This window comes from Periophthalmus magnuspinnatus, chromosome 1, assembly GCF_009829125.3.
Source record: "Periophthalmus magnuspinnatus isolate fPerMag1 chromosome 1, fPerMag1.2.pri, whole genome shotgun sequence".
NCBI classification, from domain to species: Eukaryota; Metazoa; Chordata; class Actinopteri; order Gobiiformes; family Gobiidae; genus Periophthalmus; species Periophthalmus magnuspinnatus.
Window position 1 is genome coordinate 12,117,159 of NC_047126.1, and position 26,699 is coordinate 12,143,857.

A 26,699-nucleotide genomic window follows, 5' to 3' on the forward strand; every position below is an offset into this window, starting at 1 on the left:
GCTGTGTGTCTTTATCTATGACTTGGTTTAATGTGAATCTGCATATTTATGGTATCTCTGTCACTCCAAAACTCTCCCCTGACACTCAATCAGCTGACACTTGGAATAAATAGAAATATCTGCAGCAGGAGAGTGCTTTCGTGATCACACTCACTAAGCACAGTTGGGGAGCTCGCTAACTAGACAGCTCACTCTAGAGGTCGTTGTCAGTTTCCATTGAATGTAATGTGATATAATGTATTTTGAATATCGCAATTTAAAAACAACTCTATTATGCAAATCGCTTAAAGCAGAATTATAAATCATCTCGACAATGGCATTCAGTTAATTTAGGGATATGACCAGCTGAAAACACATACACATGAACAGGGCTAAAATATAACATAGAACAGCAGTGGTGGAAGAAGTAGTCATTGTTGTTACTTAAGTAAAAGCACAGATACTAGAGCAAAAAAATACTCAAGTAAAAGTAAGTACCCCTTAAAAATGTACTTAAAGAGTGAAAAAAAAAGTATTTCGCACAGTGAGGGCAGTTGTGGATTTTGAAACGTAACAAGGCTTCAAATGTAGTGAATCTGAAAAAGATTTGTGCTGAATTTTGTTCACTATTTGTATATTATTGTTTGCTTAAATTATAAATGTGTTAAAAAAAAAAAAAAAAAAAAACCCAGCCTTTTCATCAGGGCTCAAAAAAACAAAAAACAAACAAACTTCCACTTTTCACTCCTGTTAAAAAATGTAGTGGAATAGAAAGTACAGTGCCTGCTCTCACATGTAAAAGATCCACTTTAAAATGTACTTAAGTAAAGTACAGATACCGATTCAGTACAGTACTTCATTACTTTTACTTTTTTATGTTCCATCACAGCCAATAAGACAGGAGCAGTTTTTTTGGCATTCTCAAATTTTTATTTTTTAGTATTTGAGCTGCAAATGGTAGAATTATGATATATCTATGATTTATTTATTGACACAAATATCATCATACTAGGCCTAGTTCTGAACTTTCATATCTTCAGATGACATTTTTGGAGCCAGTCCCTTGTGGTCATTTGAGTAACAGCAGTGCATTTTTGATTTATGATCTTACTGAACATCCACTCTTCTCTGTCTCTCCATCAACAGACGGGATAAGCCCAAACAAATCTGCCTAAAGCCCTTTACCAGGCTTTGACGTCCCACAAGAACGACACCTATTTTCTCTCATTTCACACAGCACTAATAGCATTTTGATGAGGATTTAGATTAACACAACACACCAGTGGGACAGATCACATATCTGTTAGTTTAATCCAACTTTGAAGCTTGCTTTTCAATCAGGGAAACACAACTTTGACCTTCACCTCGAGTCAACACCAGCAAGTTTCATTATGGTTGTAGTGAAAAGCAAATGGAGAACAGATGATGCTGGGAGGGCAGTCTTGTAGGATTGGAGAGGTCTTCCTAAGAAACACATACAATTTCCATCAGGTCCTATGCTTTTTGTGAGGTTCGTGGTGAATATCAGATCAGTTAGTAAAAAAAACAAAACTGACTTGTATTATAAAGGTAACAATAATTTAAAGGGCCATATTTTTTCCATGTATCTGAGCCAAATATGTTGCTCCAGTACAGATATATTGTATGAGCAGCTCCTGAGGTCATGTTACGGCAAAACTCTGAATGCATAAAGTAAGTTAGGAATACTTTTGGACCACTACAAATATTTAAAATGAACTAGTTCACTTTTTAAAGATGGTAGAAATCAGGTATATCCAGACTGTCCTTTGTCTGGTATATAGTTACAATCTATGACACCTGTGGATCATTTTGTTATAATTTGCACATTTTAAATCACAATATTTATTTAAAATGACTTAATAAAGGAAACAAGTCACTTGGGAGTATGGATAGCTGCACATCAAACTAGCAAGCCATGGATTTTTTCAGTTTGTACCAAAATGACCATGCGACCCCTGTCAAATCCAAAGTGTATGTATGTATATATGCTGGTGGTGATGAAAATGGGGTAGATCGGCAATATGGTGTCTTGAACATATGAGATTAAAGATTACTCAGATTTCGATGAATCATTGGAGTGATTCATCCATATTTGAGCAATCTACAATTTTGAGAGGGTAAATGAGAAGGAATCAGCTATAACATAGTTAAATGTTCTGAAAACTATTTTTTGCATAATAGGTCTGCTTTAAGAAGAGAGAATTATTTTACAATTCCAAGTTGTGTTATAAAATGAACATAGTGAATGTTGTAACCACTGTGAGGTGGTTATCATCAGGTTATTAGAGAGCACGAGCCAACGCTCCATGAAAACCAAATGATCTATAACATCTAAATATGATCAAGTGACTGGCAACGCGTCATGTCACATTTCATTACGGTATGTATGACATTAATGTTGTGCTAGATATATACGTCCAAGAGAATTTTCAACCAAATGTCGAGGCTGAATGAAGCAGTGGGCCGCTATACTGATGTGCCAATAAAAGCATATGAAAAGGTGACCAGGAGTGTCAGGGAGGTAAAGAACAGAAGGCAACAAAGGCATCAAAAATATCCCCAAGGAGTCATCTCATCCATTATTTCAAGGCCTGTAGCAAAACTAATATAGTGCAACGACGTGAGGTGGCCTTTTATTTCCCCGTCCCGTCCTCTGGGGCTGTGTGGGACAGCTAACACACCCCTGTGTCGCATTGTTCTGAGAAAAGAGGTTGCAGTGACACATTAGAGGTTTTAGGATTCAGCTTAAAAAGAGTAACGCTCTATACAAGAATGAACTGTGAAAAATGCTTATGAGAAACCAATGATTAGAGGCTTTGAATGAAGGCCAAAACTATGACCTCTTAACTATATGCCAGTAGGATCAGTATGGCCTATTGGGCTTCTGCAAATATTGGATTAAACTCTGAATAAATTCAACATGATTTTCTATAGAGGGATAATATAGGTTCATAACTCTTTTGTTGGCATTAAACCTACCCTGCATTTGTTCAATTACATGTGATCTTGCAGAAAAAAAGGTTAATTCTAAGCTGTGGAACATTCCCAGTAAATATATAAGTTCTCCATGGAGACAAGCAGGTGTCAGACCCTCCAGAACCTCTTCTGTAAACGTAATCCATGCAATTTCTATGATGTATTTCAGCAAAAACATGAATATGAACTTATACCAAATGGCCCTTTGTCATGATCAAATGTAAAGATTTACTACTGCAGCAGATGCAGTGTCTGTCAGTGTGGCATCTTCAGTTGTAAATCGTGTTTGTCTGTGCAGATCCAGCTGAGACTGAGCTCAGACTGCTGACTCCTTTGGCTCCTGAAAAATGATAGACACAACCAAAGTCACTGTGAAGTCAACGTCTTGCTTGAAAAATGATACTTATGTTTTTAAACAACATAATTATATCCAGTTTTAAATGTTAGTTTCATTAATTTCTTGTGTCTTCACTTGTTATTTGTCCTCTTGTCAAATCTCACGCAACTGATTTATTATGATGCTTTATTTTCATTGGAGATGGAGGTTTAATTTAATGCACGGTGAGTATACTACAATCATAACACTTTTCGCATGCCGATTGTGTCTGATCTCAGAAGCTAAGAAGGGTTGGGCTTGGTCAGTGATTGGATGGGAGACCTCAGTACCAGATGCCACAGGGCTCTTATCCTTCCAAGTATGAATGTGGTGTGTGCATGAGTGGTTGGTGGTGGTCAGAGGGGCAGATGGTTCAGATTGGCAGCCTTGCTTCCTTCAGTCTACCCCAAGGCAGCTGTGGCTACAATACTAGATTCCCATCAGCAAGTTTGGAGTGAATGAATGACACACGAAATTTGCTAGTGGCTTTGCACTTTCTTTGTAAAGCCACTAGCAAATTTGTATTCTTAGTAGCAGAATACAATACAATTACACTAGCGCATAAATGGTTTGTGGAAAATCTTGAAAAACAGACCAAAAACGCACTAAAATACATACTAACCCTGACACTGAATCCCAGGACTGGACAGGACATAAAATTAAAATGACTGAATAAATAAATTGAATACCAAGGATGAGAACTATAGCGTAAACAAATGTAAAATAAACTGATAGAGAAATTGTGTTTCTGTGCTGTGCCAGCTCCACAGCTCAATCCTCGTTATCTATGTCATCTGAGCTATAATACTCCCTACAGCGGAGGATTCATATCTGCAGGTCCTGGATAGAGTACTGATAGTAAATAAGCCTCCTGTGTTAGAACTCCAGCCCCATGCTTCTTTTTCCAACTCTCAAGCTACATCAGTTTATTCTACAACATAAGGCACATATAATTATATATTAAGGAAACATGAAAAGCAACACAGGATCTATATGACATACACAAAACTTTTACAGATTTTTCAACAAATATCAGTTGTGTTGGCAGTCTCTCTGTAGTCATGGTTATCTTACAGTAAAACTCAACTTGGCCATAAAGTATCTGAGCTTTATGATGATGATATGATGATGATGATGATTAACTGATCCTAAGACATGATGAACAACCCACACATCATACACAGCTTTTATCTTTTTCAGACCTATAGCTGAAGTAAAGCAATGACATCCACAAAAGCCTTCTCTTTGGACAAGGCTGGGTCATGTCATACCTAGCTTCAGTTTCAAGTTGATGAACATTTAAAGCTTCCTTTGGTTTCCATAGCACAAGGCAGTACTAGTAATGATTGCATAATTTCCCAGTGGCTCAGTAAATCACAGGCTAATTGCACACAGATTGCAGTTGTAAACAGAATGACATAATCCGGCGCACCTGTCCATCAAAAGGTCCAGAGATCAGTTACTGAGATGTGGCGTTCATTAGCATTTGAAGTATGGGCTGAATTTTGATTGCAATAAAAAAAAAAACAAGACGAGAATGGGATATACAATGTTAAAAAATGTGCATCCTAAAACCAGTGGTAAAAGTACAGATACCAAAAAACTAAACCTCAAATAAAAGTGAAAGTATCACATTGAAAAATCTACTTAAGTAAAAGTATTATTCTTAAAATGTACTTGTATTTTGCACAGATTTTGAGATCTAATAAAGCTTCAAATGTATTGATTTTGAATAGTTTTGTGCTGAGTTTTGTTCAACAGAAACAACTGAATTTTTTTTTTCCTATCTGTTTCTATTTGTATCAAATTATGAACTTGATAAAAAATATAAAAATCTCAGCCTTTCCAGCAGGTCTCAGACAATAATAAAAAATACTTTTACTTCTCGGTCTCGTTCAAAAATGTAGTGGAGTAGAAAATACAGGTACGTGCTCTCAAATGTATTGCAGTACAAATAAGTCCACTTTAAAATCGACTTACGTAAAGTACAGATAACTAAAATGTATACTTAAGTACAGTAATTTACTACTTTTAATTTGTTACATTCCACCACTGACTAAGATAAATCAAACCTTTATTTACCGCACAACAAATGCCAATGTATATGTTGTTGTTTTTTTGTTTTTTTCTCCATGCAACATATTAAAGCAGAGATTTCTGTGGGTTACTCCCTTAATGAAATGTGGTCCATGTGATCGTCTATGAGGTAATTGAACTGGGAAATGATGATGGACAGTGTGGCCTTCTGCCTCTCTATAATTGGCTGAGTGTCCTTATAGCCGCACTGCTCGTACAATCAAATAAAGCCTCCTCTTGTCTCTTGTAAAACACACATCTCTGAAGCACTAGCTCTGCAGCCAGAAAGTGCCAGTTGTCTCTAACCATAAAATCTGCGCCTTTTCCTTAATAAGTCCTCCATCGCAGCCGCAGATTCCCCGGGAGTGGTAATGAGAGAGTGTTATCTGTCTATGTGTGTGAAGACGGGCTGTGTGAAGTCATTAGACGATGTAATTAAGTCCTATTGTAACAGAGAGGCTCGTTAGCAGACAAGGCTCTTAACTATGGGCTGTCATTTCTGGGCTTCTGACAATGACCTACATGGACTGTGAATTTTACCTTGACTTCAGAGAGATTGCAACACAACAGATATTTGTTAAAGAAGCTATTGCTTAATAAAGTGTTGTGTATGTTATATATATAATGTTTTGTTTGTTTCATATGTGCTTTATGTGGTAGAATAACTGATTTAGCCTTAGAGTTGGAAGAAGAAGCATGAGGCTGGAGTTCTAATGCAGGAGGCTTACAGTATTTACTATCAGTACAGCATCCAGAACCTGCACCCTCCATTGTAGGGAGTATTATACCTCAGATAACATTGGCTAAGATAACAAGGACTGAATTGGAAGTGTGGGACTGGCACAATTTCTCTATCAACTTATTTTTAAATTTTTTGTTTACCCTATAGTTCTCGTCCTTGGTATTTTATTAAAAAAATTTGTGTCCCGTTCAGCCCTGTCAGTTCATTGTTGCCAGATTCTGTTTTGAGAATTGAATTTTTAAAGAGTTATATTCTTTTTCTGAGTACATTTTTGGGATTGCTCTAGTTTTGAAGAGTTAAATTTTTCATTCCTGGTGTTATATTTTTGATTTGATTACCTCTGTATTGCACATTTTTTCACTGGGTTTGGTCTTGATTTTAGATACTAACATCCAACGCCATCAAATGTTATTATGAACATAGCCGAGAACCCACAATCCCCACTATTCACCTCTTACTATTGCAGTTAAAAGCTGATATCCCTCGCTTCAGACACCAGAGAAATATCACAGTACACCACAGGGACCTTTGTTTTCCTAATATTGGGACAGCCCAGCAGCCCCGGTGTGAGAGTGAAACCAAACCTCAAACATCAGTCAGAGGAGCTGAGCCAAGCCCCTGTCAAACTCCTCCCTGTCCCAGCTCGCCAAAAGGAGACTCAGGGCCATTTCCTCTCACAGCGTTTGTGCAAGTGACAAACTATATATTCTCACTATAAATAATATCTGAAAGACCCACCACGTAAAAAAAAAAGTAGTAGACCAATAGCAGAATATCAGTTTTACTTTGCCAAATATAGATTTATTAAAGAATTAAGGAAGGATGAAAAAAATGTAAATAAAGCTCACTAATTAATAATAATAAAAAAAATCTTGCAAACTGGACAGTTATGGAAGTTTCATAATTAAAATAATAAAAAAAACATTTCTAGAGATTGAGAAAATTATGTTCTAAGCATTGTTTTGTTTTTAAACATGACACAATAAGTGACCATTAAGATAATGACATTACTTTAATCTGAATCTTATTACATTCATACTTGGGACCATAGAGAATTTCGACACCTCCTCCTGACTTCTCACTGCTCTGACAGTGGGCACATTTGATCCTGGTATTTATGGATTTAGCTCTCGCGTTGGCCTGGCTATGCAGATGGGTAGGATTGACCCGCCACAACCTTGGAAAGATGCCCCCGGTGGCAGAGGATGACGGCAACCTCAGGACGGCCCATGGTGCAATGCAGCAGAGCAGATGAGAGATGCTCTGACCCACATGCACAGAGAACAAGTGAAACCACAACTGTGCTGGCGGAGTGCAAAGATACAGTGTCTACAGCCCAGATCGATAACACACATGGGGCTTGTATTCCTGGGAATGCAGGGGTGTGTCTGAGGCTCTCAGCTGTGTCTGTCTAACCAGCATGACTATGCAGAATGTACTACTCACTCCGGATAGTGCACAGACATGAGGGAGGCAGGATATACATGCAGGACATCAATAATAAATACTGTATGTGAGTCAGTAATGATCACAAATGGATAAAACCATTATGAAACTTCCTAACAAATGAAAAAAACAGCAGAGGAAGAATGTAAGCACACAATATGTCATGATTTATGTATTGTCTTCAAAGTATGGGATGCAGAGACATGGAGTACTCATTGGCATTTACATTTAGAAATAGGTGACGCCACAACAGTAAAATGTAAAAGAGACAGATGCAGATAATAAAGATATGTCTATGTATTTTATGTCCTCCTTCATTATTTAGCATTACTTTTAACGTCTGTTGTATTATAAAGTATATTTCATTTCTACATTCTCTCTGGTCATTCTATTCTAATTAAAAAAAAGTGTGGTTCCCCTGAATTTCAGTCAGTATACAGTTGATCCCAGCTTACATAGTGCCAGGATATCCCACAGGAGGAGGATGGATGTCCAAACAGTGCAGAGTGAGTCACTAAACACTGATCATGCTGCACAGTCTGATGAGTCAGATCACATCCTCCTGCCTTTATTTAAAAACAAAAAAACAAAAAAAACATCAGTATATGTCTTTTCTGAGTGAACCACATGCCCATTCTTTATGCTACAAACTCCCGGAGTGTCTGGCATCTGTGATGACCTTCAAAAGGGTGTAACCATCTGTACACAGAATATTTCATCTTTTATAGCAGTGTGAGTTATTTCAATTAAAGAAAGAGCTTTTGTGGACCGATGCCAAAAATTAAACGAAGATGTAAATCACTGTTGTATACAACAAAATGAATTAATTCATCAAATTGGTAACAACATCTAAATACTAATTTAGCCGATCTGTCTACCCTTGGGTGTCAGTTTAACAAATTATATAATGGTTATATTACCATATTTGGAGGCTAATGCTAATTCCCTAATAAAGAATGTTAAGGTTTGTCTGGTCTATGTTATAATATCACCATAAATCTGAATTCATAAACAAACATATCATAAAATGGTAAAGAAATGAAAGTAGCATCTGCTAACCGTGTTTATTATATATGGTCCATGGATTGAATGGAATGACATTAGCATATTCTGCCTCAGAGCCACTGGAGCAGACTTTACAGCTGAAGATGACCTTTAGCCCTTCAACCTCATTATGAGCTTTACAGCAAACCCAGTGTGAACTTTGACCTCTCATTCAAACCATACACTGACTTTGTCATCATACATTTCTCTCAAGGGCAAAAATAAAAACAAAACCATAAAGGTGTTTTACATAAAGAAGACTGTTTATTATTTGATATATATATATTCCATATGCATCTTCATATAATAGATCTAATACCAGTAAGTCAAAAATAATAGTCATATCATATTTACGTAGAGATATATAGATATAAAACTAATCCAATAGTCTACTCAGACCTTGTAAAAAACAATATGGAGAAACTGATAAGTGTCTCCCCAGCTTTAGTATATAGGCGCTTAGAGGGAGCAAAAATGACTAAAAAGAACATGACACCTGAACATTGCATCTTATAGAACTACAGTAATAGTAGATTATCTGTGAGCAGCTAAAGTCCACCATTTTGGTTTAAGACACAGGATAGAACAGCTTTTGACAAATACACAATTGCAGTTTTGCTTTTAAAAGTTCAGTTTGAATGAACACTCTGATCAAGCATTACACCATGACCACTGACACGTCAATAGCACACGTGATGTCTGCTTAATGGCAACTGTGGGGTATATTACACAGCAAGTGCCTGCAAAGCTAAAAGACAACACTGGCTCTTGTGTAGTGGTCCATGTCTGTAGAGGTCAGCGATTCAATGAAGAAATAGCTGGTTCCCGGTGTCCATCAAAACTTCTGACGGAAGGGAGTAAGAGGCTGTATATATAGGCAAGTGGTCATAATGTAATGCCTGATTTGTGAGTTGCAGATATGAAGAACACACTCTAATCACCCAAAGACAAAATATTACAATACATCTCAATACACACTGGTGATGATTAAAACAAGCACCTTTGAAATTACTGGAGGACGATGGCTGCTAGGGAAGAATATGGAAATAAAGGGTATGAAGCCAACGGTGAATGTGCTTCTTGTGGATGGTCTACTTTTGTAAACAGTAAGCAGCAAACTCCCATGTCTTTGTGCGTTCCTGGAAGTCTCACAGTTGGCAGGGACGATACAAATTCCTTCATAAACCGACATGCCCGCATCCAAAATTCTTGTGAAACTGAAAAGGTTGCAAACGTGGAGAAATAGCCTTACAATGACTATCCTGAGTCACTAATATGAAGACTTGCAGCAGAGGAGATCAGATATCCAGGACAGCAGGGGGCGTCTTTTCCGTTCTTTGGGGAGTCGCAAAGTCAAGCTATGGTCAAGAAGAGGCGTCGAAGCTGCAGAGACAAGAAAGGGCACATGTGTCATTGGAACGCAAATGGTTTCAGGCCGTTAAAAGTGATACAAGGTGAACTGCTGTAAATCTTATGGGTCTCACTCATCCACATTTACAGATGGTAATGCTTGGACTGGGTAATTAGTGCACAAAGTACTTTCTTTTTTTTGACTAGAATGTTCCACAGTATGGCATTGAATTGCTATCTCTATGGAGACAAGCAAGGTACTTTGAATAAATGTATGATACATATCCTTAATGCTCTGTGGAACATTCCAGGCAAAGTAATAACACCTCCATAAAAACATACAGGTTACATGGTGAACCTTTAAGATGATAACCTTTTGTCTGTGTAGACAGTGAGGTGTTTCATTTTCACTTTTGACCCATTCGATATTGAATTTTATTGACATAAATATTTGCACATAAATTGTGAAGATTTAAGTATCTATAAGTCATAATATTAAAATACACCTTGTAGATTTGACAACTGCCTTATCTCTTAACCCATTACAGCTAAGCTAACAGTTTTTTGAGGGTGAACATGTGCATTGCCCTCATGTGTGGGATAAAACACGTCTAATAAAACCTGGTGTGACAGTGTTGGTCAGAGCAGTAGTGTCTCCGGGGGGAGCTGCGCCTTGTCTTGCTCTCATTAAATATTAACAGCAGCATCTCGGCCTCCCGCTGGGGCCTGATTGAAGATGTGTGGAGGAGCTCACGGGACGGGGACAACGGGGGTCACCTCTAGCAGCGTGTCCCCCAATGTAAGCCCTGTGATTACACTATGGACAACAGCACGCATGCAAACATATTACTCATCCAGTGCTGCCATGACACAGGATCATGAGGCCAGCTTATGTGAGCATTAAAGGGGCACATTTTTTGTGTATAGACAAGCTACATTTGTTTTACCCCAGTACCAATATGTTGTATAAGCAGCTCTTATTGTAAAAATGAGACTGCTGAGTGCTGCCTGCATCTAATTATAGCATTTTATCTCCCAAGAATCAGGACATGCACTGTTAAGATGCCAGTTGTTGTTAGCATTACTGTGATGGCCCCTGAAAGTTGTGAAATGTGCTTATAAACTCATTGCAGTGAACAATTAGGATGCTAGGAATGAAGTAAGGTATAACTTTGGACCTCTGCAAACTGCTTAAAATAAAATAACGGGATTTTTCAAAATTTGAAGTAAAAATCAGGTAGAGCGCCTTTAAAGCATGTGTATTCAGCTATATGAGCTATATCAGCAAGAGCAAGATCAAATGCATTCTAATGGGGTAGTCTTTAGTTTTTCTTACCTGTCCCATAGCTTGACGTTTCTACAGTTGTTGGTGCAGCATCCGGCCGATATCAAAGCTGAAAAGAAGAAGAGGCAGAGATGAGAGATGCATTTGAAATGATAGGACCAGCCCATGTTCATTACACTAATGATACACTGCTGACATCTGTCCATTTAGAAAAACACAACAAGTTAAACCGACTCATACATAAAACATGACGATTGAAGAGAAAATATTGTGTAAACCAACAGGGAATACAAGGGGCAGCGCAGGCAGACAGTTTATGAGTATAATAAACACAATGATAATATATGGTTACACAGTAGAAAAATGCTTCATAGTCTGTCATCAAAGTATGCATTTTTTTCTGTATATGCAGATGCCTTGTCAGCATAGGAATTCCTAATAAAACCTTTTTTAATGAACAAAGGAGTCGCACACATAAGTCTATATGGCAGGTAGGGTCGTGTGATAAGAAGGTGGCAATTAAAAGCTTATTTAATTAAAACAATTTGCAGCCTCAGTTCATTCACAATGGGCAATTCTGATTCACCAACCTAATCCAGCCCCCACATGTTTCTGGGGAAGCTGCAACATCTCGACAGCACTACAAGCTAACCACTCTGCCACCTCCTATCAGCACAAGGCAATATTTGCCCCAGCATCCTTCTGCAGGAGATAAAACAGTACATATTTATTTGTCTTGTCTGGAGCATCTTAACCCATCATCTGTGTGAATCTGTCGGACTATAAGTGTGCGAATACCCCAGAGGGCAGCGCTGACTTTATCTCCATGACAGGGATCAGAGGCCAGGCTTTGTTTTATCTCTGCTATCTGAAAAATGTTGCTGTCAAAACAAAATGGTGTTATTCTGATTTGGAGAACAGTTTAGTCTTGAATTTCAACAGCTACAGAAAGTATAGCAGCCTTTGCCTAAAGCCGTTCAGCCCTAAATTCACTTACTACCTTTATTTGCCCTCCAAAACTGTTCTTTTATCTGTTCTCTGTAAATCTGCTCCTTTGTCTCTCTGGCCCTCTCTTCTCTATGCGTCCGTAATCATGTTTTCAGCACATTTCTCTCCTCACATTAAAGATTCATGTGGCTCTTGTGACCGCAGACTCGGGCTAAAGATTTCAGTACCCATCTTCACCCATGTCTCTGGCTCTTCTCTCTTTCTGTTTATCTTTGTTTGGGGAAAGGGTGCAAAGCAGTTCACAAAAGACATATGAAACTGGTCTAAAGATGGGGTGGGCAAAGCTGGGTGAGCAAAACCAAACGGATTTTGTACTTTAAGTAGGCCTGTCACAATAATGATTATATCGACTAATCGTTCAATACATGACAAATGGAATGATAATTTCTTTATAGTTATGCTAAGGTAATAGAATAAATTAGCTAACTAAGGTCATCACATGAAGCTGAAACTCATCTCAAAGGTAAATGTCAAATCCCACAAATCAATGGTTGGCTGAGTGTTGTTGAAATGAGAGTTTAGACTGAATATGAGGCTGTGCAGCATCAAATATACCCTTCAAGTAAAAAGTCAAGTAAACCAGATCCAGATGTGTTCAAGATTATTCTCCAAAAACAATCACATCTGAAGAGCGTGTTGTTGTAACAAGGGTGGAGCCCCTCTGCTCCTCAGCTCATAACCAGGTCTGAGCGAGACAAAGCTTAGTCAAACAAGCCTCATGTTAGCACAGCATTATAAAGTGCTGATGGAGACCTATATCATAAACTCCACAAGTGGGGGAGATCCTGTAGTTCAGGGTGAATGTGTACACTCCAAATACTTGTGATTTGCAATGGTAAACTCACAATTTTGGTCCCATCTTGGTGTAAGCAATTTTTCAGATCAGTTCTGACAGCTGCCATTCAAATCGTGTAAATCATTCCAAATACATGTGAAAATACAAAGACCACAATTTGAATTTCTGCTGTTATTAGTGATACAATGTGTTGTATAACAGCTCATACAATACAGCTTCTTGTTCAACACGTCAAGCTCTCACAGTTCAGGGTCTTAGGACTCAAACCTTGACTGCTCAAGCACAAGCAATTAGCTTAAATGGATTTTCAGTCTCAAGGTTAGTAGTCACACACCAGTCACAAGATTACAAACTGCTGCTCTGTCCACACGGCTAATGCCACACAGCCAAACCTAGAAAATCCCTTTAAAACCAGATCGATGTCTGGCCATACTTGTATCCAGCACAGTTCAAGGACAATTTGGGAAATCCTCAAACAATGTGTTGATTTACTTATGGCTAAAGCATTATAAGCTAAATGGGATTTATTATGGCAGCAGGTCAAGCCCAGATACACCAATAATGTGATTACTTTCACCCATGAGCTGAGAAGGCTTTAAATTCACTCATAAAGACATGTTGATTAGTTTGGGAGAGTCTGGTCCCATAATAAATAACCTTCCATTTTGTACAGGGAATACCTTTTGTCTTTAATAAGTGCACTGTACACTCTCTCACAACGAAGATACACACATTAGGTTCACATGTGATGGGCAGATAGATACCAAAATATCAATATCGACACGCCAAGGTATCGAAAAGTATACATTCTCATACAAAAATACTGATTTCTCTCAAAATGTTTAGTCAGATAAAGACACATGAAATATAGACGTGGTTTTGTAAACAGCAGAAACCCTTTAACAAATAGTATCATTTTCAGAAACAGATCAAAACAAATCAACACACCATTGATGTCTGAATCAGGCTCGTAAACAAGCACCACTCCATTCAGAGCTGCTTTGGTGTGCCGCCCTCCTCTCCCTGTGCACTTCGCTCAACTTACAGGATCAATACAAGGTAATTTCACATGGCCGTTCCCTTATATCCTAAAAATCTGCCACATCAATAATTTAGGCCCATTGGGCAGAGGGAAGCCTGTGGAGATGCATAGTAGAAAAATGACCTTCTGTAAAGCCATAGCAGACAAGCAGTGAGAAAGATATCACTGTAACAGCATGAAGCAAAACAACCCATTCACAACAACCAGAGATAGAGACGCGATATTGTTCACTGTTCATACGGTTATAATACAGACATTCTGCAATTTACATGTTAACCAAGTCATCTTTAAAGGCTTGGTCCTCTTCTGATGGAGTCTGCCACCTGCTCTCAGAAGATGTTTAGATGTTTACTATAGTGTAACCTTATATGATTCTGCTACTGTACTGTTAAGAATATATATATATATATATATATATATATATATATATATATATATATATATATATATATATATATATATATATATATATATATATATATATATATATATATATATATATATATATATATATATATATATATAATGTAGTTAGCTGCTTTGTGTGCTATGTCTGCAGAATTTAAATACAATTTAAAATATAAGCATATTTTAAATTCTATTACACATAATACAGTAATACAAGAGTATGTTATAGTGATTGAGTCACAAAAGCACACAACAGAAATATACAATGCAACAACAGTATTCGGGGGGCGACAGTGGCGTGTGTGTGAATGATAGGTGGTGGTCGGAGGGGCCGATGGCGCAGATTGGCAGCCTCGCTTCCGTCAGTCTCCCCAGGGCAGCTGTGGCTACAATAGTAGCTTACCATCACCAAGTGTGGAAATGAATGAATAATGACTATAGTGTAGCACTTTGAGAGGCTTTGACAAGCCTGTAAAGCGCATTGCAATTATTATTATTATTATTATTCAGTTCAATTAACTTCAGTTCTTATGATCTTCATATTTTCTAACATATATAATGTGAGAGTTCTTTTAAATTCACAGAAGTCAGTACAGGCTTTCATACATTTGTCTAAAGCATTCCAGAGGTCAACACCACACCCATTTTTTTCATAGTTGTGTGGACATGTTTTTTTTTTCCTTTCAACGTATGGCCCCCTTCTCTGTTAAGTATAAAATTAAAAAAATAAAGTCAATCAAGTCAAGTGAAACTCTAAATGCCATCTTACAGAAAGCCCAGACAAGAGCATAAATTGACCACTATTCAAAATGCATGCGTCAGAACTGGACTTATTTATAGAAACAAACTGCTTTTGGCCAGTGGATTCTGCCCAGTATGAGACACTGTCAGACATGAACTCAGCTGCCATTCACTGACACAGAGGAGCTGTCCTTTATCTGTTATCTTTATAATGAAGTTACAGTCCCAGGCACAGGAAGAAACACACAGGCACTTACCTAAACTCAAATGATCATTTACTTTTTACTAAATAAATCATGAAATGTATACTTCCACATGTGATTATGTTGCATGCCAAATGCGATTGGTTTATATACCAACTGCTGCAGCATTTTGTAACCCGTGGACCCAAGTAATACAGATATAAGTTATGCAGTGAATTGGCAAAAGTCCTCAAAATACCACCTATAAACAGGGAGCAGAAACCCACAAATACACACAATATATTTCAGCATCCACTCACATACAAATGTAACTATCAGCATGGGTGAAGAACTGGTGTAGTGGTATTAGCAATCGTAGTAATTGTAACAACCTGCAGTAGTAGTAATGGTAGTAGTACCAGTTGTAGAAGAAGTAGTAATAGTTAATGTAATGGTGAATTTTTTACTTTACGATAAAACTAATGGCCTAAGTAAATTGATTTGAGTCTTTTGAGTAAACACAAAATGGTAAATGGTCACATTTTTAAATAGAATTTTTCCACCTTCAGGCACTCAAAGCACTTTACATCAAGGAACCACTCACCCATTCAGACACGAGTGTATGCAGACATTGGGGTCAGTGGGGGTTAAGTGTCTTGTCCAAGGACACAACGACAGTGTTCATCTGTGGGAGCTGAAATCACACCACCAACTTGTGGGTCAGTGGATCTGACTGCTCTACCAGTGGTGTTTATGCTGAGCGCAAGATTCGAAACCGCCAACATTCGGATCAGTGAACAAACACTCAACTTGTACCAACTGAGCTACTGTTAACTACTATTCCTTGTTGTATTGATTCTGAAAAATAAATACCAGATACAATACAATACAAAACAAGATAAGTATTAGTATAAATAAGTACCAACAAGTGAAAAGATCATATCTCTCTCTGGTTTTGATGAGTGACAAAAGCAGAGATCCCACAGGGTTCACGTTGTACCGTGGAGACGCACTGACTTGAGTGCTGTCACAACATAAATCATGGTATTGTTAAATCCATTGGTTTTTCTGCCCCACTTCACACAGGCCTCCAGTGTTGTCATTTTACAGCGGTGCACTCTGCTCTCACTCTCTGAGGCGGATTAAATATTTAAGGAGGCATTTGCCAGATAAACTGCTGTTGTCCCATTTTAACTTGTCACCACCATCACTCCTCAGTCCTCATCAATAATGGAGCAGGTGAGGATAAGCTTCAGACCCTGCCAACTATACGCACTTTTATTTCAGAGTAACTTTACTTTGTTATAATGACAGAGGGGGAGTCACAAATGGATTCAAAATATCTGTTGACCTTGGTGATACATAAATAGTACTTACTTAGTTGGAAGATACAGTAATATGGGGTGTCATTAATATCATGAATTGTAGGTGTGTAGAAGTAGTAGTGGATGGAATATAGTTGTAACAGTAGTTCATTTGTAGTAGTAGTAGGAGTAGTAGGAGTAGTAGAAGTAGTAGTAATAATACTTTTTGTCCAGTCATAGCAATAGTTTTACTTATTTCAATAAACTTGATATTATTTACAGTGTGTGGTTTACTTCTTCCATTTCTGTATTTCCCTCACACCTTCAGTCCTCAAACCCTGCTTTAGGTCATGACTTAGATTTATTTACACAGCCTTGAAAATATCTTACACTTGTCATCCAGGCAGTCTCAAAAAATCTGTATAAAATGTCAAATTCCACACCATAATACCCATGCATAGCCCAAAGCCGACAACAGTGCTATGTATGAGCTCCAGGGTTAGACGAGTGTGGAATGAATTTACACAGCTCTTAAAATACATGACTATCACACCTCCCTCACATTAATAAAATAAGACATGGGTGGTAAAAAAGCAATAGAATTATAGGAAACAGAAAGATCACATTATTAATGCGTCTGAAATGATTCATTTGAGATCTGTCATAAATGTTGCTATTTGTAGAGATTATCATTGTATCCCACATTATTTGAGATTAAGTGATGCGGACTACGTGGTACAATTTCAATGTTAGTATCTACTCTTTACACATAATAAAGTTGAAATATTTTAGCTAATAATCATTACATATTTTTTGCATATTTTCATAACTTAACAAACCATTTTCTGTACCACCTTATAATAACTACACTTTACTTCTACACTTTAATCAGCCTCAAATAAATAAAGTCTTAACTCATTGTAAGGTTAGAGTGTTCATAAGCATTTACAAAGCCTGAATCCTTCAATGTAGTATTTGTGTATGCTTTCTATTAAAAAGTATATTATAAAGTGTTATCTAACTTTCAAACAAGTTCATCTCATGACCAAATGACAACACAATAAAGTTGTCCCATAAATACTTGTAGCTGTCTGTAGATCATTGTTCTTTGGAAACCAACACCAGTGCAGTCTGTGTGTTCAGGTCAGGAAGAGCATCGGATGTACAGAGCTCATAGTGGAGAGACAGGATATACACAAACTCTTGAGGAAATGGATAAATATATCTGAGATGTGAAGGAGGAGAATAATGATGCTGGCAGCTGCAGCTGTTCTGACATGCTATACGCCTGATATGTTATCAGCTCTACTGAAGACTGGAGACTGTGGCTATGGAAAAGCATCAGGGCTGGACCAGTGATTCAAACTACCCACACACAGCACAGAGTGAATGCAGCAATCTAAGAAAAAAAGAGAAAATTCAAGAAACTGGAATGTATTCTGTTAGTGAGGAAGCATATAGGCTACAGTTCTGCTGAATAGGCTTCTTGTGAACTGTATACATCCCATTATTCAAGTATTTCATTGTTATTGTCAATACTCTATTGGAAAAGCTGAAAATATAATGTATACCACAAATAATAGAGGAATATGTACCAATCTTTTCTTTCTCTTTAGCTTTTTCATTTCACTGTTACTGCAGCAGATCTAATCCTTTTTATAGACTGCATCAGCGCAAAGATATGGTACACTCCATTCCACTGTTCACTCCATCACTAATCTGTTGTTTTTTACATATGTGGAACTGGAAAAAAAACAAAACAAAAAAACAAAAAAACTCCTTTTCTTATTTAGATGAAATATTTAAAGATGTATAAATGCCTCTGTACTTGAATATGAATGCACATATGCTGTTGTCATTATATTACAAATAATGGTTCACTTCAGATTGTGTAAAGATTATTTTTTTTGATTATTTTAAAAATATTTCTCATTAAAGATTACACATAAGGACTTCCTCTGAGTCCAAACCAAATAATAAAATTGAAGGTTGTAAGAATTGAAACAGAATTTAGTGACATTTTGGAAAAAAAATTGAAAATATGCAGTAAAATCAATAGAGTTCAGTTCACGTCATTGTCATTGTACAATAACATCATATAAAATCTCATCCATCCATTATAATGAACTAGTGAACAAGAGATGCTTGAACTCCTCCACTTGGGGGCAGTGACTCTCCACCCACCTGGAGAGGGCAAGGCTTTTTCCGTCCGAGAACCATGGCCTTGGATTTAACAAGCCTTCTCCTTTTGCATTCTCCCTGTCCTGCGCTTCACCTGTTCACTGAGTTCCCGCTCTGACATGGCTGAAGTAAATCCAACATAACTGACTGTGGTTAGAGACTTTGGGACAGCACAGGCTCCCCGCGGCCCTGTAGCCCTGCTCGTGTACACGGCACCGCTGCACTTCCACTTAATTACCTGGCCTTAGCTCGCTCTCTTTCAGCTCACTGGGTTCAACCGCTCCACTGAGTCAGACTGCTACCGTGGGAGGGACCTTTGTCAGATATCTCAGGGTTTGACCTGCAGCTTTGACAATAATCTCCTCTATTGCAGTTCATGGTTGTTGACATTTTTGTCATTTAAAATCTTTGGTTTATCTTGGTTACATTGTCTCCTTGCTCATTCATGATTTTCAAGTTGGCTTGCCTTGAGTCGTTGTAGTTTTACGCTGTGTCTCTTCAAAACAACCATTGTCAAGTGGTTACTGAAAAATTAATCGTACATCATAACGCAGTTACATGGTAAGTGAATGCTTTTTTGAATAAATTGGGAGGTAAGTAACAAAGGGAAAGTTGAAAACACACACATCAAGGACATATAAGGACAGGATCTTCAGCAATATCAGATTTTCCATTGGACTGCATTTTACAAAGTTTTTCTGTCTTCACCCGATGTAAATTTGGCCACTGTGAAATCAAAGTTGAGTCTTTCATCATTCGTTGTATTAACTCTTTCTGTTATAGATTCAATAGTCAGTTAAGCTGTGTGTATTGTGTACTATAACTTCACTACCAGTAAGGAATATGTTGAATTTACCTGCAATGGAAAAAAATGATTCAAAGCTACAGAGACAGCAGTGACAGCAGGGCAGATAAACAAAGTGACAGTGGTTGGTTAGTGCTGCTGAGTGCCCATAGGCTCCTCTGTTTTGGATAATTAGTCTCAGGTGTAATTAGAAATGCCACGAAAGCATTTAGAGGAAGCATTTGATATTAATGATCAGCGCTTACAGACACATGTGGCTCACACTCCCTCCCCTTGAAAGACCTCAAGAGCTTAACCTTTATAAACTTCTTTACATTTACACTTATTTACTTATTGCACCGATTTATGCATACAAAATTTGACTGGCACATATGACTAAATTTAAAAATGCAAACTAATAAATTATACTTGTTTACTGTGTTGCATATTATATGATAGTGCAACATTTACAATATTTACCACTGTTACTGAGAGAGTTGAAAAGTTTGAACTCTCTTCCAAGTTAAACACCCCAGCTATCCCCACTTTTAAACAGGCTCTGTGGTGAAAGTTGCCCTGTTTGCTTCTTAATACCAGTCACATTCTGACAAGCTGCGGCTCCATTCTCCCATTTGACGTCACTATTTGTGGAGAAGAGGCTTTCCGTCCACTTGCCTGGTGCTTCTGATGCGGATGAAGCCAAAGGGAGATGTACTGAGAGGAGGGAACAAACAGCCAGTAATCCACTCAAACACTTCCTCCAGTTCTTTCTACCACAGCTCAGGCTGGCTCTCTGCACTTCCTCTGAGGTCTTTGCAATCAGAGCTCTCTCTGCCGGACAGCTGCGATTCACACTGGCAGCCAATTAGGGAAAGACGAAGAGGAGAGAGATAGTTGGGTTTTAAGCGTGACTGGTGAGAGGCACAATACATTACCTTGGGGTCGGAGTTTTAGAGACGATTTCCAGTTGCGTTGGCAGGCACTTGGTTATAATAAGCTGAAGGGTTAGCACAAATCAATGCAACAATTATACATGTGAATGAAAGAAAGTTGGATTAATTTAATTGTGGGTAAATACACCACATGAACAGGGATAGAAATATTAAACCATGAACAATCATGGCAAGATCATATTAAAAAAATAAACTGTTTTATAGGATTCTGTTCAGAGTGCACATTGTAAACAACCCCAGGATCACTAACATTTGAGGGAATTGAAGTATGAAGTGAAATATGAACTGGTAAACGAATATAGTGCGATAGGGGATATGAACTGATAAACTAATACAAGAATTGCATGAATTTCAGAACATATTTGCTGAAGTCTTTGTTTGTTCAACAGATAAGGTTCAAAGGATGTTCTATTATCTAAATTGCAATCTTTGCGATTTGATAATTGCGCCAGCTCGATTCAGTTGCAATAAAGCTGCATGCATGGCCCTATGTCTGACCATGCGTGCAGCTTCACTGTTGAGTCTTGTTACAAAAATATGTGTGTGTGGTATAGTAGCATCACAAGGGCAGAGATGCTCCCATAGCGCTCCTTCCTCTCACTGATTATCACCACAGCTTAAGCTAATATGCAGAACCAGCGATTACTAAAGCAGAAAACATGATTAAGTCTTTTCTCCTTTTGAAATAACCCCACTGTGGCGTGCAGATCTTATTGGCTTATAGTGAACAGTCAGGCCTTCAGACTGGGTCAGGAGGCTGCAGTGGATTACTATGGTCCACAAAATGAGATGCTATCGCAACAGAAAAGACAGATGTTTGATCTGGGTCACTACTGAATTGGCAGGTTACAGTGTTTATACTGCTTAGAGTTACATATACTTACAATCTGGTTTCATAATCAAATATGGGTCAGGGCATTGCATTGTTAGATTAAATGTGTTTGTTTATGCCTTTATGCCCAAATATACATTACTATTTAGAAAATGCTGCCCTAATATAGTGAGTTAGTGAACTTAGGCTTGTCTGAAAAGCTTTGAGAAGAGGCAACAGAACTCTGTATGAAAGGGTCAAAGACATGACATTGTTGTTTGTATTTATTTAGGACTTTGCCTGAGTCTAAATTGCTTGAGCTTCTGTTACAAATGCTTGTCTTTCATTTGTCCAAATAAAAGGCCGCAGTAGTGACCCTGAGTAAGACGTGGAAGTGCATCAACCAAACACTGTTTGTGCATAATAATACTCAGCAAAAGGCTTAGAGGATAATCCAAGCAAGTGGAGTGCACTACACTGTCACAGGAATTAAAATTGCTCTCCATCCAAAAAAAGGGCACGGCTGTCATGATGGGTCAGAGCGTGACACATAACTGCTCGCTTTACTTCATCTGCACTTTTAATGGAAACATGATGAACAACTACGATCTACCAACTATAAACCAGTCTATTTATGAAAACGCACAAGCCTGCCTGCAAACAGCCCGACACTCCTCCAATGCTGTACTGTGGATTTTTTATGACTTGCTTGTGTTTAATGACCCATGTAGATATTGACAGGATCTTCAGTGGTCAATATCCACAATAATTTGGTCACCCCACCTCCTTTATAAACAGTCAGTGGTCATCAGCACACAGGAGAAGAAAAGGCTCTGATCTGGACCAGAGATTATAAGACAAGTGAGAAAAAACAGGCAAAAAGTGACTAAAAAAATGACTTAACATCTTCTGTGAGATGGGAATACTCATCAAATACATTCATCAGTTAATCTGGTCACTCATCAAAACAACTCCTATTTTTCCACATATTTAACGGTCCCTGTCTGATAGTGCCGTGCTCTCACAACAATCTGCTGAGGATTTCCGATGCAGTAATACTGTGTGGGCTGTATACGGACTCCCTACTGCAGGGTTTCAGGTTGCATCAAGACTAAAACCCCTATGGAACTACAAGAGTGCTCTGCGGTCACGAGTTAAAAAAGCAGATCAAAATCAAAAGTTGTGCATGTGTGCTGCCAGGAAGGATGGCTAAGGTCAGACATAAAGACAGTGCAAAGGTTTAGAGCAAGTATAATAATAATAATAATAATAATAATAATAATAATAATAATAATAATAATAATAATGATAATGCTGCATTGGATTTGCAAATATACAAATAATTAAATGAGGAAGCGCTAGTTTTACAGTTGAGGATTCTGGCTGGACTGTATATTAATGATTTAGAGTCTTACACAACCACCAGCCTTGCTAAGTGGTGCCAAATCAATCGAATAACCATGAAAAGTGGCATTTACCTTCTAAAAACCTGTTTACATTACTGTATAAAGCCTCCGTGTCTCTTGTAACTTTAGAGTGGTTGCAGTCCGGCTAATATTTCACCTTGAATAGTTTGTCCTTTATCTTCTGCCAGCATTATGCCACTCAGCACTTTTCCCCCGGACCTGAGAAATCATTATCGGCCGCCGTGGGGTATTTAAAGAGCAGCCAAGTCACTACTTTGAAATTCCTCCTCCACTCCTACATGCTTAAGCCTCACAGACTTCACGGAGACCACCATGAATACTATGACATTGTGGTTTCTGATAGTGGGAACATCACAGCTATTTTCAGGAAATATATTTTAAGTCATCACTAGATATTAGAGATGCACTGATACTGATACTGGTATCGAAATTTGCTGGATCAGGTAACGGCTCCATGATATTAGTTCAACAGATATCCTGGGTGGGCCTCTTATTGGATGTTAAAAGACTATTTACTGGAAAATTTGGGTCTAGAAGTCTAATATTGGTTAATATCAAATATCGACAAATACCAAAGCCAAAGTATCAATAGTAATATCAGGACTGAAAAACTGGAAAAACCTACTAGATATTCAAAAATTGTGTTCTAGTGTTTCATTCCATGCTACATAACCAACCCACATCTCAACACAAAATCAATATTGCAAAACAGTAGTGGCTAAATATCTGAAAGATATATTTTTTACTCCTGGCAAGGTCTCAGTGTTTCACAAACTCACACATCAGGTACACAAGCAAAAAAGGACATAAGCAACCGAATCAAATAATAATATTAGATGTCGAAAAATTCTCTTGACAAATTGCTATTTTAGGTGGTGGGCTAATATTCCAATATGGCGAACATGCACACAAACCTACCGTTCATGCCGTTGTAAATGGTCCGATGGTGGGGTGACAGTTCGTCCGTGTTGGCCCTCCTCTGCCCCTCTCTCCCTGGGCTCCCAAACTTGGCATGGTCTGGGCTCATACTATACTGGTGTCGGTGTGTCTCAGGGCTCCCTCCTTGGACCACAAAACTTTTCTCATGAAGTTCAGATGACCCCTGATGCCCCTGGCGATGTTCGGGACTTCCACATCCTGTACTGCTGATGCTACTCCTATGGTGCCTTTGGAAGAGCTCCCCGCTGCCCCCCGTGCCCAGGTAGTGTTGCCTCTGCCCCAGGACTAAATCAGAGCTGTGGTGCTTTGGGTGCTGCTCTGGACTCCGGCCCCCAATATTCCTGCCATATTTCTCCGGGCTCAGTCCCCTCATGACTCGGCTATGGTCAGGCACAGAGATGGACCCGCAGCGAGGTCGGCACAGCTGGGGTAGAGTGTAGGGGTACTCTAAGCTGGTGCTGCGGTGGCGCCCAGCAGGGTGCTCAGGACTGGACATGTCCCGGTCTAAACCGGTTATACCCCCTATCGCACTGATGCTGCTGCACCTGGGCTTGTGCACTATCTCCGGGCTGCCCTTGTCTACAGCGCTACCCACATTGGCCACGCCCACAGTCAGATGCGTTTGCTTGTGATGTGGATGGTCTGAACTCTCGGCGCTACCTGCACTGGATGTACTGCTACCATCTCCCACATCTCTCATGAGAAGTCCTTGTCCAGGCACCAACAACAGACTGTTCTGACTATCTATGGAGTTACGGCAGCCCCCTACACCACCTCCACTTCCTGTCCCGCCTCCTCCTCCTGACGCCAAGCCTTTCTCTTCATCCAGCATCAAACACAGCTCCTTTAGCTCCATATTCTCCCGGATGACTTCTTCCTGGCGCTGCTCCAGCTCCTTCAGTTTCTGGAGATACAGTGAGACTTCTTTGCGCATGATGCTAGCGCTGTAGCGGCCTAAACGCTGCCACTCCCGGGACACACGCTTGCCTTTCTGGCGGTCATCGTCAAGGAAACAGCATAAGTCCCGCAGCTCACGATTGTCTTCCTGCAGCTTCTGGTTAATGTCCTGGAACGAAACAAAATATAGGGATGGGCATAGACCAATGCAAAAATACAAAATAAATCTACTGTGGCATTGTTTCATCTACTCTCAGAAATATTTAAAGGTATATATTTAATATTATAACTTAAAGTAGTTAGTAATGTAGTAGAGTTGAAGTAGAAGTAGTAGTAGTAGTAGTACAGCATGAGTAGTAACCTCTCAATATAGCAAACTATGAATGTGTTCACGCGAATGATTAATCAATTAGTTGATAGCACAGACTGGCAGCCTCACTTCCATCAGTCTACCCCAAAGCAGCTGTGGCTACAGAAGTACCATCAACAGGGTGGAATAATGACTAGAATGTGGCACTTTGAAAAGCTTGTCAAGCTTATAAAGTTCATTACAAGTATAAAGCATTATTACTATTAGGCTATTATTAAATGATCAGAAAAAGGTGAATTCAATAAAGTTATATATACAAGCAAAACCCCTGTTAGTAATATAAGTAGTAGGTGAGTAAACCACCAATGACACACATCTCTCCTGTATACTCCAGCTTTATGCTGCTCTTTACCCTGCAGCTTTTCACAGTGTAATTAGCAGCTCGGATCTGTGGACAGGCTGTTATTTATATAAACTGCAAACAATGTCACTCCTCTGACACCAAACATCTATTCTACAAACTATGAAATGCAGTATTGTTTTAACAAAAACTACATTGCTTATAATATGCAGGACTCCAGGAATGTAAGCTGTGGCAGCTAGTCTAAGAATAGACACAAAGAGAAATCTGGACAGCAGATTTTTAAAGGTGGAGAGGGGGGCACTCCTTTTATATTGGCTCCCAGTATTTGTTTAAAGTGGGCTAAATGATGTGCTGTAGACTGCATATTCTGACTATGGAAAAGTTAAGTGGCAATTCAGTAGTGCACCCACTGTCAATCACAAACTCCATGGTTAACGGTCAATCTCCTAAAACACCTGAATATCGTGTGCGCGTGCCCAGGTGCGCGTTAAAGCTATGATCTCATCTTGTCAGCGCGCCCCCTCACCTTGAGCCCCCTGATCTCGTTCAAGTGAAGCTGTAGGCTGCGGTTGACCTCTCGGATAAGATTGCCGTGGTCCAGGATCACGCTCATCTTGTCGGCCTCGGAGCGTCTAAGCCTTCGCACCAGCTCCTCTTTGCTCCACTTCTGCAGCTCATCGTCCGTGAGACCCGAGATGTCCTCCGCGGGACTTTCGGTCTTCGCTATCGACAGCTGGACCTGGGGCTGAGGCTGGGGCGGTGGAGTCGACTTCTCCATGGGCACGGCTCCGACTCCAACAAAGCGAAAATACTCCTCTGCTCGCGAGCAATCTCCGCTCGCATCCGCTCCGGAGTCGGATATAGCGTGGATCCGGCTACCGTCTGGTGCCCAGTCGCATAGTTTGGCCTTTTCTGTTGCTTCCGACTTCAGACTCTGCGGAGCAACAGCTGAGGATGCCGGCTGAGTGTGACAATAAAAGAGGAAGCTCTTGTCTATCGCTGCAACATCCTCAGATCAGAGGTAGCTTCAGAATAGATGCAAAAACAAACGTGAGGTTAGCCTTTTGTTCCGGATAACAAGCCCAAATCCAATGCAGGACGTAGCATGTAGTGAGTGGAGCTTCAGAGGAGAAAGAGTCAGTGCACACCTGCCAACAGATGGGCTGTGTTCAGTTTGAGAGGAGAGGAGGCTGCGTGAGGAGGACTCCCTCTCTTCGGCTCCATCCAGAGCTCGTGGTTACTCCAGATATATAGAAG

General features: G+C 39.1%; 1 protein-coding gene across 2 annotated transcripts; it reads right to left on the reverse strand.

Annotated features, from left to right (window-relative positions):
* Positions 1–9,005: 9,005 nt before the first annotated feature.
* ccdc85al (coiled-coil domain containing 85A, like) lies at positions 9,006–26,657 on the reverse strand. Of its 2 annotated transcripts, none has more exons than XM_055221933.1 (5): positions 26,591–26,657; positions 25,969–26,467; positions 23,851–24,937; positions 11,347–11,404; positions 9,006–10,043 (listed from the first exon to the last, which is right to left on the reverse strand). In XM_055221933.1, exons 2-5 carry the CDS (start codon positions 26,218–26,220, stop codon positions 10,025–10,027), a joined length of 1,416 nt encoding a protein of 471 aa, XP_055077908.1. In that variant the 5' UTR covers positions 26,221–26,467; positions 26,591–26,657; the 3' UTR covers positions 9,006–10,024. The 2 variants fall into 2 exon arrangements, with proteins under 2 accessions (XP_055077908.1, XP_055077912.1); XM_055221937.1 differs by having other exon boundaries at positions 23,851–23,919; positions 23,967–24,937; positions 25,969–26,603.
* Positions 26,658–26,699: the final 42 nt, after the last annotated feature.

Coding starts and splice junctions, on each gene's coding strand:
- ccdc85al (XM_055221933.1), bottom strand. CDS start 26,220: ATGGAGAAGTCGACTCCACCGCCCCAGCCTCAGCCCCAGGTCCAGCTG. Junction 24,938..25,968: donor ACGAGATCAGGGGGCTCAAG/GTGAGGGGGCGC, acceptor GTTTCGTTCCAG/GACATTAACCAGAAGCTGCA. Junction 11,405..23,850: donor CATTTACAACGGCATGAACG/GTAGGTTTGTGT, acceptor TCTTCTTTTCAG/CTTTGATATCGGCCGGATGC.